General features: G+C 36.6%; 1 protein-coding gene and 2 gene segments (V, D, J or C); 2 read left to right on the forward strand and 1 right to left on the reverse strand.

Annotated features, from left to right (window-relative positions):
* The first annotated feature begins 281 nt into the window (after window positions 1-281).
* Window positions 282-3,675, forward strand: LOC140549486 (immunoglobulin lambda-like polypeptide 5). Its single transcript, XM_072673175.1, has 4 exons — window positions 282-436; window positions 1,206-1,272; window positions 1,710-1,809; window positions 3,322-3,675. The coding sequence occupies exons 1-4, from the start codon at window positions 282-284 to the stop codon at window positions 3,639-3,641; spliced, it is 642 nt and encodes a 213-aa protein (XP_072529276.1). The 3' UTR covers window positions 3,642-3,675.
* Window positions 3,676-5,632: 1,957 nt separating this feature from the next.
* On the reverse strand, window positions 5,633-6,157 carry LOC140549488 (Ig kappa chain V region K16-167-like). The segment is given in 2 exon segments: window positions 5,633-5,967; window positions 6,109-6,157. Coding segments are annotated over 2 exon segments (384 nt in total).
* A 3,107-nt stretch (window positions 6,158-9,264) lies between these two features.
* Window positions 9,265-11,478, forward strand: LOC140549499 (Ig kappa-b4 chain C region-like). The segment is given in 3 exon segments: window positions 9,265-9,291; window positions 9,379-9,478; window positions 11,026-11,478. Coding segments are annotated over 3 exon segments (447 nt in total).
* Window positions 11,479-13,276: the final 1,798 nt, after the last annotated feature.

Below are 13,276 nucleotides of genomic sequence, written 5' to 3' on the forward strand. Positions count from 1 at the left end.
GCAAAAGAAAAAACTTTTTTGTTGAGTTTAATCAGTTAACTGAACGTAACTCTGTGTAAGATTTCATTAACAATATAATATATAAGTGTAATTAATTGTTTATTATTTTAATTGTTTATCCAATTTAATCAAACTAGATTTGTGTGACTGGTTGGCATAACTAGATGAAATAAATATAAAGGGTGAACATTCGCAGGAGATGGACCAACGCGAGAGTTGATTTTTGAAATAAACAGGGCAGAACAGAACACAAAAGCAGCAAGAATTAACCAGGGATAATAATGAACACAACCATAACAGTGGCAAGAGAACTGGACAAATCAGAGAGCACACCTGGGGCTGACCCGAGACGAGGGCTAGGCTGGCGAGCCAGTGAGAGGTCTGAGCTAGAGAAACCGCTAACCAAAACCAACAGGCCGTGCCTGGGAGAAAACAGGTACATTAACACAATACCGCGCTAGTCAGGCGCTTCAGAACTTACGAGACTCCAGAGCTGAGGGAACCGCTACCGAACCTGAACAACAGAGCTGAACGGGGGCGAGGGTTTACTCTTCTAACTACCGGGGATCCTTAGAGACTGTCTTTATACCAAAGACAGGGCTAAGTCCTCTGAACTAGCCCTACCTGAACCTCTCGATGAGTAGGCTATCAGCATACCCAATGGACCCACGCTAAACCACGGTGCCGCAGATACCACACTGGACACCGTCGGAGTAAACATTAAGGTCTACAGAACATAAGGTTGTTATGACGCTATGGTGTGAAGGTCTTTAGGCTGAAAGGCCTTACAGAACTAATGCGTTAGAGCGTTAAAGCGTTATAGAACTAATCCTCGGCACTGGCTGCTTGCGCCAGCCCTCCATATATATGTCAGCCCACAGGTGATACACATTAATGAGGCGTGAGTACAAACGAACACCAAACCGTGAATTCAGAATTCAACATAAGAGTCTGCAAAGTAAACGTGAACTTAAAGAGTTCTTAGAGTGAACTGAAACACTGTTCCGCCTCATAAAGTCCTGTGCGGGCGTGACACAGACGAACTGATGCCTCTTTAAAATCATCAGATTTCTCTGCATTAAAACACTAATCAATGTTTTGTGCTGTGCCATATTTTACTGTAAAAAAAACAGTTGTAACATTTTACTGGACTGCCAGCAGGAGGTGATTTCATGCTTCTCATATGTGACTCTGTTTTCCTGTAGAGAGACTTGCTGTCTACAAAGGCTTAATGAGTTTAACCCTGCAGCTGAGAACACAGCTTGGATACTGGTGAAGAGAATAATGGACAAATATGAACAATATGTTTATGGAAAATGCATTTTAGGATGCTGTAAAAGGTAACTGCAACTTACAGAAACTTTTTTCAGTAGAAGTTGTCAGATTTACTCAGACTTAATTGGATATATAAAGTATATCATTCAGAATTTTTTACATTGTTTAACTTATAGTTTCTGTTGGACTTTACCAACAATACCTTTAAATATTTTTTGCTTTTACATCCCATAACCTATGAGTTACAGTATGATGAGAATGATGAGAAAACTGCTGTGCATGTCCTCAGTTTAGAAATTCTTGAAGCTTAAAAGGTCAAATGAGTTTTAAAAAGATCTTTAAAACAGTCAGCATGTTTATATATTTATTACTAGACATAAGAACACCTTATTACACCCCCCCTAACTGCAGTGTACATATTGTAGTGTGTTTAGAGAGCAGTGTGTTTGGAGCAGCAGGTTTTTGTACAGCCACTGAATGAGTTTGTATCACTGTGGAGGACTTTCGGAGGGGGCACCAAACTGGCAGTTGGACGTAAGTCACTAATTACTACATGTCTAAAATAGCAACAGAATAATTAATGAATATTAGTATTCCTGTTCAAATGTGTCTGTTTATCTGTAGTGTTTATTTAACGTCTACAGTGATAAATGAAGGTCAGTAACTTCATTGCTAGGAGCTAATTCAGCTTTATATTAATATGAAATTCCTCTTGTAAAACTGTTTAAATGTTCATGTGAAGCTTTAATTCTACACAGCAGGTTTTAATTCAACACTGTGAAATTTGCTTAAAACTGGTGTTTAAGTTTCCTGTGTACCAATGGCAAGCTGCTTCAGTTTTTTTATCTTGACCTGAAATAAACATGCTAGTACTTTTAGTAGTGAAACTCAGGAATAATATTTTCTGTGTAAAATTTCAGTTCTCACTAGTAAGAACTGATGTTTTTTACAGGTTCAAATTAATGGAGGAAAGATTTAGTCAGTTTTAATTCAGTTGTGAAGTGAACTTTAGTTTTCACCTGTCAAATATCTAATTATTAAACCTTAAAAATCAGAAATTCAAAATAATATTTTACTTTTACATAACAAAGTAAAATTACATTGTTATTTACAAATAAAAATACATTTTAATAGAACGTTAGAATTTCAACATGTTAATAAATTTTATTTGGCACAATTTATACTGAAGAAGTTCTCTTTTTCTCTTTTTTGAAATAAATTAAATCTTGTGAAATGTCTTTTAGAAACGAGTATTTTGTGCCCCAATAGATGATAGAATCATTTTATATTTGGTTTTATTATTAGCATTAATGGCTAATTTGTTTTCTCTAACTAAACTAACTAAATACAATAGGCCTTCCAACATTCCTATTTTAAATGTATAAATAGTTTACAATAACTGGAAATAAATTACTGTATTTTTCATATGAATTTAAAATGCACATTCTGATTTTCATAAAAATGTCAATACTTTTAAACATCATACATTTTATAGAACAATTTATATAGTTTGATACAGATCTAACATCTGGATAGAATTTTATTTAAACCCAAAACTTTTGTGATGCACCACTGAACACAGTTCTGCTCTGTATGATAAGAGAAATGAAAGGGTCTAACTGAAACAAACACACACACACACACACACACAGCTGAAAGTCAGTCCTCTCATTGCTCCTACAGCTGTTTCTCTGTACTGACTGAATGAGAGCTTTTGCTGTCTGTATGGAAATATCTGAAACTGTACACTGTTCACTATATAGTGCACTCCAGTACTTCATATCCAGTAATCGTACAACACACTGAAATAGGCAGCATTCAAGCAGTGCACCCCAGCAGAGACTAATACCCATGATGCACTAGTGCCGGATTTGAGTACCAAATTCTGTATCATAAAACCAGAATCACAGTTTCTGTTCTCCAGCTGCTGCTTTTCCAGTGCAGGAAACATTGATTAGTAGGTAATTATGAACATCACTGGATTATTGTGTGTGTGTGTGTGTGTGTGTGTGTGTGTGTGTGTGTGTGTGTGTGTGTGTCTCCTAGGTGACACAGTACCCACCCTGACAGTCCTGCCCCCGTCCAGTGTAGAGCTGGAGCAAGGGAAGGCCACACTGCTGTGTGTGGGGAGCGGGGGCTTCCCCTCAAACTGGAAGCTGAGCTGGAAGGTGGGCAGTAGCAGCTGGAGCTCAGGGGTCAGTCACAGCCCCGCTCTTCTAAAGAACGACGGCCTCTACAGCTGGAGCAGCACCCTGACCCTCGACCAGCAGCAGTGGCTGAAGAACACAGTGACCTGTGAGGCCACCAAGGACTCCCAGACTCCGGTCAGCAAAACAGTGAGCGCAGACCACTGCTCTGGCCTGTGAGCTCTCTCACACACCTCCGCCTCACTCTGCATCAGACGATCAGCTTCTTTCTCTTAATTGTCTTTTAAATGTTTTTTAATGAGGAAATGTCAAATTTTCATTCAAATAAAAGCTTTTCTTTCAGAATCTGAAACAGTGCTCTCATTTCTGTTTGACACTTTCTGTTCCAAACACCAGAAATCATTTTCACTATCAGCATCATTTACACTGACTGATCCAGTCCCTGTAGACTAACTACTGCACATGGAAACACACACTCTCTTCATTACCATCATCATTTACACTTTAATACTGTAAAAACGTCCTGAAGGAAAATGGTTTCACAAACCCCAGTGGATAATCCACATCCATGTAGCTACAGGGTCAGAAGGGTGTAACTGATTTTGCTCAATGGTTGCTATGGTGTCGCTATGGGTTTGCTATGGCACCGTTTAGCAGTTGCTATGTGGTGGCTGCAGCATCCCAGGTGGTTGATTTGCTTTAATGGTTGAAATTTAATGGATCAAAGTTTTGTTATAATGGTAAATTACTTAAAATAAAATCATAATCAAAGTTATTAAAATAACATCATAAAGACGACCAAACAGTCTGACTGTAGCAGCAAAAGAGAAGCTCCATGCAGCGTTACAATCACTGACAAACCAGATACAAATTACAAAGGACACTTCTTGACCGCTCTACAGCCTTCGAAAGGTACTTCTGTCTGTGTCTGCCAACTTTACTGTCATTTGTATTACAGTGAGAATAACAGAATTGTAACCATGGTTACAGTAATAATCACAGCTCTGTAATTACTATCAGATTTTAGCACAGATTATTAGACTGCCTTTAAAGGCATCACTGTATTCATTTTAATATTGTGTATTAAGCTCTATAAAATAATCATATACTGTACAATAAAGAAAACATTTATGATAATCATTTTTAACATTTTAAAATATTTTTAATGTATAGATAGTAAATTAATTTAGTTATAGATAGCAAAAGAAAATGAGTGATAATCTTTGCTAAATAAAGTTAGCTAATGTTAGCTAGCATCTCTAAAATGGTGATGTCATCAACTAAATTCCAGAAAACAAAATCTATCAAAATTTCATGTATAAATTGTTAATTTTGGTGATGCTATGAACACTAGCACACTAGCTAAGAAAGGAGAGCCTCTCTGTAACGTCTCTCTCCCAGTGCAGTGTGGCTACCATTACGTACCATAGCAATGTACCGTAGAGTGACGGCATGGAGAGTTCCTTATTAATCTCTACTGGAATAATAAGCTATCAGTTTATTACATCTTCACAGACTGACTGTTTACCAGCTGAACCATATGAGCTGAAACGGCTCGGCTAGTAACGTTAGTAAGCTGAGGAAACAGACCACTAGCATATGTCTGTTTATCTAAAAGACTGGGCGTCTTTCTCTGTGTATGTTTCACTACTTATCATCTCACTGACTGCAGCTTTCTGTGATTATGGAGGATAGAAAGACGTCCTTCTGTCTGTGAGATGATAAAGACTAATATCTGGTTTGGAAATAATGGAGAATGTATTTCTGGGTTAAGATGGCTTATTGCTGAAACATTTAAAAAGGAATCCAGGTTAAACGAATGTTTTGTAATTCATAGGATAAAACATATTTACTGTAGAATTCACCTTCTACTGAATTTTGACCATGAAGCTTTACAGATCTACAGTAAGATGCTGTGTTCAGGTTCTACAGTAAGAATTTGATCATTATTCAGTGGTACTGCTGTGAAAACTGCAGAAGTTGGTACAGTCTACACTGTAGACCCACATGATACTCTGAGTTAAGAATGCCATTCTGAATAATATGGATTATAATCAGTAGTGAGTCAGTGTGGTGTGTTTTCTCTCCTCCACAGAGTGTGATTGTGCTGTTTCACATCCTCCAACTCAGCACCTGTAGTAGATCCCACTGCAGCAGTGCAGTCTCTGTGTAGCCTGACTGAGGGAGGGAGGTTTTTGTACGACTCTGTATCACTGTGTGAACAGGTTGATGCTGTTGATATAATGGAAACTTTGACAGTAATAATCTCCAGCATCTTCAGTCTGAACTCCACTGATGGTCAGAGTGAAGTCAGATCTAGATCCACTGCCTCTGAATCGAGCTGGTGTACCAGACTCTAACTCGCTTGCTTTTTTTATCAGGAGTTTAGGAGCTTCTCCAGGTTTCTGTAGATACCAGGAAAGAGGCTGAAAACCCCAGCCTTGATACACCTCAGGACTGGTTCTACAGCTGATGGTGACGGTGTCTCCTGGAAGAGCAGATTTTACTTCAGGAGTCTGAGTCACAGTCACCTGACCTTTGGACTCTGGAGAAACAGAAGTAAAGTAGAAATATTTTCACATTTTTGACTCTTATGGACTTTATGTGAACTTTGTTTAATAACATTTTAACTGAATATGTTCATTACATGCTAGCTATGAAAGTTCAGTCTGAATCAGTGTCTCACCTCTAGTGCAGAAGATCAGAGTCCAGATGAAGATGGGGATGAAAGTCATGGCTGCTGTGGGTGAAGAAGTTGCTTTAGCAGCTCTCAGTTATGAAGAGTTAAACTCACAGGACTATAAACACTCCCAGAGCACTGAAGCATGGAGCGCTCAGTGCAACGTGTCTTTTGTCTATGTAAATTGCAATGCTTGTTATTTAAACCAGTTGAGCTTCCCAGCCTACGTTTAGAAATATGATTAGTAAAAAAGGCTTCATCAATCATCAGAAATTTAAGTGTGATCTCAATCTGGAGAAGACTATTAAAACTAAACATTTAAATATTGTTCATTTATAAGACATTTAAAGTATATTTGTCATTTTTGTGTGAAAGTTGTACTTGTGAGTTATTTTAATAATATAAGTTGCCTATACTCAGGTTTGTTTTATTAAAATGACTTAACACATTTGTATTACTGAAACTTGAGTCAGTTTGCTTATTTCAACAAAATACAGTTGAGTTGTCAAGTTTACTTATTGAATTTGTGTTTGGTCATTGAAACATTGTAAAGTAAATTTAAAAACACAAGCTTTGTTTCTCTCTCCAGTCAGGATATCCATGTCTTCCATAATTCATGATATTTTCTCTTGAGTAACATCTTTGTATTTTATTGAAAAGCAGTGTGAGTGTGGTATTTGTAATAATTCTGTATAATTTTAAACTGTAGTAGCTGTTTTATTAAAATATGCTTTGAGTGATAAACTCATAAGGGTTTTTAGTAAAGTTAATATGAGCCAATATAAAGCCAATGAGCAGAAACACTTTAAGTGGTCCTTTGTATTAATAAAGTCTTAACAGAATTTCAGCAAACAATATATCAGTGCAGCAGCAGCAGAGACACATCTGAATGCACTGAGGTAAAGATCTTGAAAATGTTCTGTTGATGCTTTAATGATATTAAGTAGATTTACTATTAATATGTCACATCAAGTAGATGCAATACGTTACATCCATCAAACAAAACCTAGCCCAAACTTGGTTCTAATCCTTACCTCAACTTCAACCCAAAACCTAATCCTAACCCTAATCCTGTTGATGATCAGTGATTTCTCAGGTTAACATCTACAGATATGAACTGGAACTCTCCAAATAAAGTGAAGAGCTGAATTCAGTAGAAGTCTTCAGTAAAACTCTCTTGATGATCTTCTCAATGTTCAGGTGCTGCTACATCACTGACATGTTGTTTAGATCTTACTGAGACTCTGATGAGTGTTTATTTAATCTAAAAAGGAATATGTAATCCTAATAAAGTGTCAATAAGTGAACTTTTTGCAATACTTCTCTATAAAATCTTACTAGACTGTTTAATAAAAAACTTAAGTTAACATAACTTAAAGACAGAAATTTGGGATCACAAAGGCTGATTAAGATGAACAACCTCAAAATGGAAATTAGATAAACGCCCTTAATTGATTTGTGTAAAATAAACTTTATGAATATTTTGAGTAGGTGAATTTATTTTACCATATATATTGTCAGGCCCTTGTTATCGCACTTTCCCCGGTTGCAATCCCAGGTTGCCACCCACAGGTCCATATAAGGACTTCTGCCTCATTTCTGATTCATTTGTGTTCATTTCCTGTTCATGTGTTGCTCCTGGGACTGTGAGTATTTAAGGAGCCTCCCTACAAAGAGTAACTGCCATGAATTGAAACTCCACGTGTCCATGGCGTGTTCCTGTTAGCTAGTATCTGTTCCTGTTCAAGTTATTTCCAAGTCTGGTTCTAGAGGCAAGCGTGTTACATTGCGCCCAGTTGCAGTTTCACGACATACTCAGGTTGGGCTTGACTGGTTATCTAGTTCAGGCAGCTGTTTCTCTGGTTAACCCAGTCCCACGTTTGTTGTGTTCACCACTTTGTTTGTCACCTTAATGTTTGTGTTCCAGTTTTGCCCATTAGTTTGCTGCTCATTGATTTCACTCTACATTCATTTGATTCACTGTTGTGTTTTAATAAAGCTTAGTTCCATCTCTGTGAGTGTTCACCCCCTTCATTGAGGCTACCTTCACGTCTGAGTGTATTTATTCTTTTATATAATACAAGGGTTGACTGTCTGGCCTCAGTGATGTAGGCTGTAAGAGCAAGATACCATGTTCTGTGTTGCTGAGTGTGACTCTGGGCTGGCTGATTACTGCAGTGGTCACTCTTGCATTACCAAAGGGTTATACTGTCAGTTTATTGGCAGGTAATGTTTAGTCTTTAAGCTGGAAATATGAAGTTTACTTGGACTAATTAAATACAGTTAAGTACAGGAGGCCCACCAGTAATGTTACATTCACATAAGTTCATTTAGGATAATGTTTTTTTTTATTGTCATTAATCAAAACAATTATGTAAAGCTAAAGAAAAAACATTTTTGTTGAGTTTAATCAGTAAACTGAACGTAACCCTGTGTTGGATTTAATTAACAATATTTGGATTGGATTACTTAAAATATATAAGTGTAATTAATTGTTTATTATTTTAATTGTTTATCCAATTTAATCAAACTAGATTTGTGTGACTGGTTGACTTAACTAGATTATTTAAATATAGCATTTCATTTTTAAGAGTGTACAGTGCCTTACAGATGAACTGATGCCTCTTTAAAATCATCAGATTGCTCTGCATTAAAACACTAATCAATGTTTTGTGCTGTGCCATATTTTACTGTAAAAAAACAGTTGTAACATTTTACTGAACTGCCAGCAGAGGGTGATTTCATGCTTCTCATATGTAACTCTTGTTTTTCCTGTTGAGAGACTTGCTGTCTACAAAGGCTTAATGAGTTTAACCCTGCAGCTGAGAACACAGCTTGGATACTGGTGAAGAGAATAATGGACAAATATGAACAATATATTTATGGAAAATGCATTTTAGGATGCTGTAAAAGGTAACTGCAACTTACAGAAACTTGCTTTTTTCAGTAGAAGAGTTATTGAGACTTAATTAGTTATAAAGTATACCATTCATATTTTTTTACATTGTTTAATTTATAGTTTCTGTTGGACTTTACCAACAGTAACTTTAACAATTTCTTGCTTCTACATCCCATAAACTATGAGTTACAGTATGATGAGAATGATGAGAAAACTGATGTGAATGTACTCAGTTAAGAAATTCTTGAAGCTTAAAAGGTCAAATGAGTTTTAAAAAGATCTTTAAAACAGTCAGCATGTTTATATATTTATTACTAGACATAAGAACACCTTATTACACCCCCCTAACTGCAGTATACATATTGTAGTGTGTTTAGAGAGCAGTGTGTTTGGAGCAGCAGGTTTTTGTACAGCCACTGAATGAGTTTGTATCACTGTGGTGGACTTTCGGAGGGGGGACCAAACTGGCAGTTGGACGTAAGTCACTAATTACTACATGTCTAAAATAGCAACAGAATAATTAATGAATATTAGTATTTCTGTTCAAATGTGTCTGTTTATCTGTAGTGTTTATTTAACGTCTACAGTGATAAATGAAGGACAGTAACTTCATTGCTAGGAGCTAATTCAGCTCTATATTAATATGAAATTCCTCTTGTAAAACTGTTTAAATGTTCATGTGAAGCTTTAATTCTACACAGCAGGTTTTAATTCAACACTGTGAAATTTCCTTAAGACTGGTGTTTAAGTTTCCTGTGTACCAATGGCAAGCTGCTTCAGTTTTTTTATCTTGACCTGAAATAAACTTGCTAGTACTTCTAGTAGTGAAACTCAGGAATAATATTTTCTGTGTAAAATTTCAGTTCTCACTAGTAAGAACTGATGTTTTTTACAGGTTCAAATTAATTGAGGAAAGATTTTTGTCAGTTTTAATTCAGTTGTGAAGTGAACTTTAGTTTTCACCTGTCAAAAATCTAATTATTAAACATTAAAGATCAGAAATTCAAAATAATATTTTACTTTTACATAATGAAGTAAAAGTATATTTGTGGTATTTACAAATAAAAATACATTTTAATAGAAAGTTAGAATTTCAACATTTCAATACATTTTATTTCGCACAATTTATACTAAAAAAAGGTCCTCTTTTTGCTCTTTTTTTGGAATCAATTAAATTTTGTGAAATGTCTTTTAGAAATGAGTATTTTGTACCACAATAGAAACCAGGATTTGTGAAACCAAATGTGATTATATTATTAGCATTAATGGCTAATTTATTTTAAATCTAACTAGATATAATAGGCCTTCCAACATTCCTATTTTAAATGTATGAATAGTTTACAATAACTGGAATTAAATTACTGTCTTTAATTTTAAGAAAAAAAGTTATGGAAGATTTTGATTCATTAGAACAATGAAAATACATTTTTCATGTGAATCTAAAATGCACTTTCTTCTTCAACCATAAATGTTAATACTTTTAAACATCATAGAATTTTACAGAACAATTTATGTAATTTGATACAGATCTAACATCTGGATAGATTTTTATTTAAACCCAAAACTTTTGTGATGCACCACTAAACACAGTTCTGCTCTGTATGATAAGAGAAGTGAAAGGGTCTAACTGAAACAAACGCACACAAACACACACACACACACACACACAGCTGAAAGTCTGTCCTCTTATTGCTCCTACAGCTGTTTCTCTGTACTGACTGAATGAGAGCTTTAGCTGTCTGTATGGAAATATCTGAAACTGTGCACTGTTCACTATATAGTGCACTCCAGTACGTCATATCCAGTAATCGTACAACACACTAAAATAGGCAGCGTTCAAGCAGTGCACCCCAGCAGAGACTAATACCCATAATGCACTAGTGCCTGATTTGAGTACCAAATTCTGTACCATATAACCAGAATCACAGTTTCTGTTCTCCAGCTGCTGCTTTTCCAGTGTAGGAAACATTGATTAGTAGGTAATTATGAACATCACTGGATCATTATCTCTGTGTGTCTCCTAGGTGACACAGTGCCCACCCTGACAGTCCTGCCCCCGTCCAGTGTAGAGCTGGAGCAAGGGAAGGCCACACTGCTGTGTGTGGGCAGCAGGGGCTTCCCCTCAGACTGGAAGCTGAGCTGGAAGGTGGGCAGTAGCAGCTGGAACTCGGGGGTCAGTCACAGCCCCGCTCTTCTAAAGGACGATGGCCTCTACAGCTGGAGCAGCACCCTGACCCTCGACCAGCAGCAGTGGCTGAAGAACACAGTGACCTGTGAGGCCACCAAGGACTCCCAGACTCCAGTCAGCAAAACAGTGAGCGCAGACCACTGCTCTGGCCTGTGAGCTCTCTCACACACCTCCGCCTCACTCTGCATCAGAAGATCAGCTTCTTTCTCTTAATTGTCTTTTAAATGTCTTTTAATGAGGAAATGTCAAATTTTCATTCAAATAAAAGCTTTTCTTTCAGAATCTGAAACAGTGCTCTCATTTCTGTTTGACACTTTCTGTTCCAAACACCAGAAATCATTTTCACTATCAGCATCATTTACACTGACTGATCCAGTCCCTGTAGACTAACTACTGCACATGAAAACACACACTCTCTTCATTAACATCATCATTTATACTTTAATACTGTAAAAACGTCCTGAAGGAAAATGGTTGCACAAACCCCAGTGGATAATCCACATCCATGTAGCTACAAGATCAGAAGGGTGTAGCTGATTTTGCTCAATGGTTGCTATGGTGTTGCTATGGGTTTGCTATGGCACTGTTTAGCAGTTGATATGTGGTTGCTGTAGCATCCCAGGTGGTTGATTTGCTTTAATGGTTGAAATTTAATGGATCCAAGTTTTGTTATAATGATTAATTACTTAAAATAAAATCATAATCAAAGTAATTAAAATAACATCATAAAGACAACCAAACAGTCTGACTGTAGAAGCAAAAGAGAAGCTCCATGCAGCATTACAATCACTGACAAACCAGATACAAATTACAAAGGACACTTCTTGACCGCTCTACAGCCTTCGAAAGGTACTTCTGTCTGTTTCAGCCAACTTTACTGTCATTTGTATTACAGTGAGAATTACAGAACTGTAACCATGGTTACAGTAATAATCACAGCTCTGTAATTACTATCACATTTTAGGACAGATTATTATACTGCCTTTAAAAACACCACTGTATTCATTTAATATTGTGTATTAAGCTCTATAAAATAATCATATACTGTACAATAAAGAAAACTTAATCAAATTAAGTAAATTAATTTTGTTACAGATAGCAAAAGGAAATGAGTGATAATCTTCACTAAATAAAGTTAGCTAATGTTAGCTAGCATCACCAAAATGGCAACATCATCAACTAAATTCCAGAAAACAAAATCTATCAAAATTTCATGTACAAATTGTTAATTTTTGTGATGCTATGAACACTAGCACACTAGCTAAGAAAGGAGAGCCTCTCTGTAACGTCTCTCTCCCAGTGCAGTGTGGCTACCATTACGTACCATAGCAATGTACCGTAGAGTGACGGCATGGAGAGTTCCTTATTAATCTCTACTCGAATAAACGGAAGGAAATTAAGCTTTCAGCTCCACTTTTCACACTTGCTATCAGTTTATTACATCTTCACAGACTGACTGTTTACCAGCTGAACCATATGAGCTGAAACGGCTCGGCTAGTAACGTTAGTAAGCTGAGGAAACAGACCACTAGCATATGTCTGTTTATCTAAAAGACTGGGCGTCTTTCTCTGTGTATGTTTCACTACTTATCATCTCACTGACTGCAGCTTTCTGTGATTATGGAGGATATAAAGACGTCCTTCTGTCTGTGAGATGATAAAAACTAATATCTGGGTTGGAAATAATGGAGAATGTATTTCTGGGTTAAGATGGATTATTGCTGAAACTAATGAAAATGAATCCAGGTTAAAAGTATGTTTTGTAATTCATAGGATAAAATATATTTACTGTAGAATTCACCCTCTACTGAATTTTGACCATGAAGCTTTACAGATCTACAGTAAGATGCTGTGTTCAGGTTCTACAGTAAGAATTTGATCATTATTCAGTGGTACTGCTGTGAAAACTGCAGAAGTTGGTACAGTCTACACTGTAGACCCACATGATACTCTGAGTTAAGAATGCCATTCTGAATAATATGGATTATAATCAGTAGTGAGTCAGTGTGGTGTGTTTTCTCTCCTCCACAGAGTGTGATTGTGCTGTTTCACATCCTCCAACTCAGGACCTGCAGTAGATCCCACTG

This window comes from Salminus brasiliensis, chromosome 2, assembly GCF_030463535.1.
Source record: "Salminus brasiliensis chromosome 2, fSalBra1.hap2, whole genome shotgun sequence".
Taxonomy (NCBI): Eukaryota; Metazoa; Chordata; class Actinopteri; order Characiformes; family Bryconidae; genus Salminus; species Salminus brasiliensis.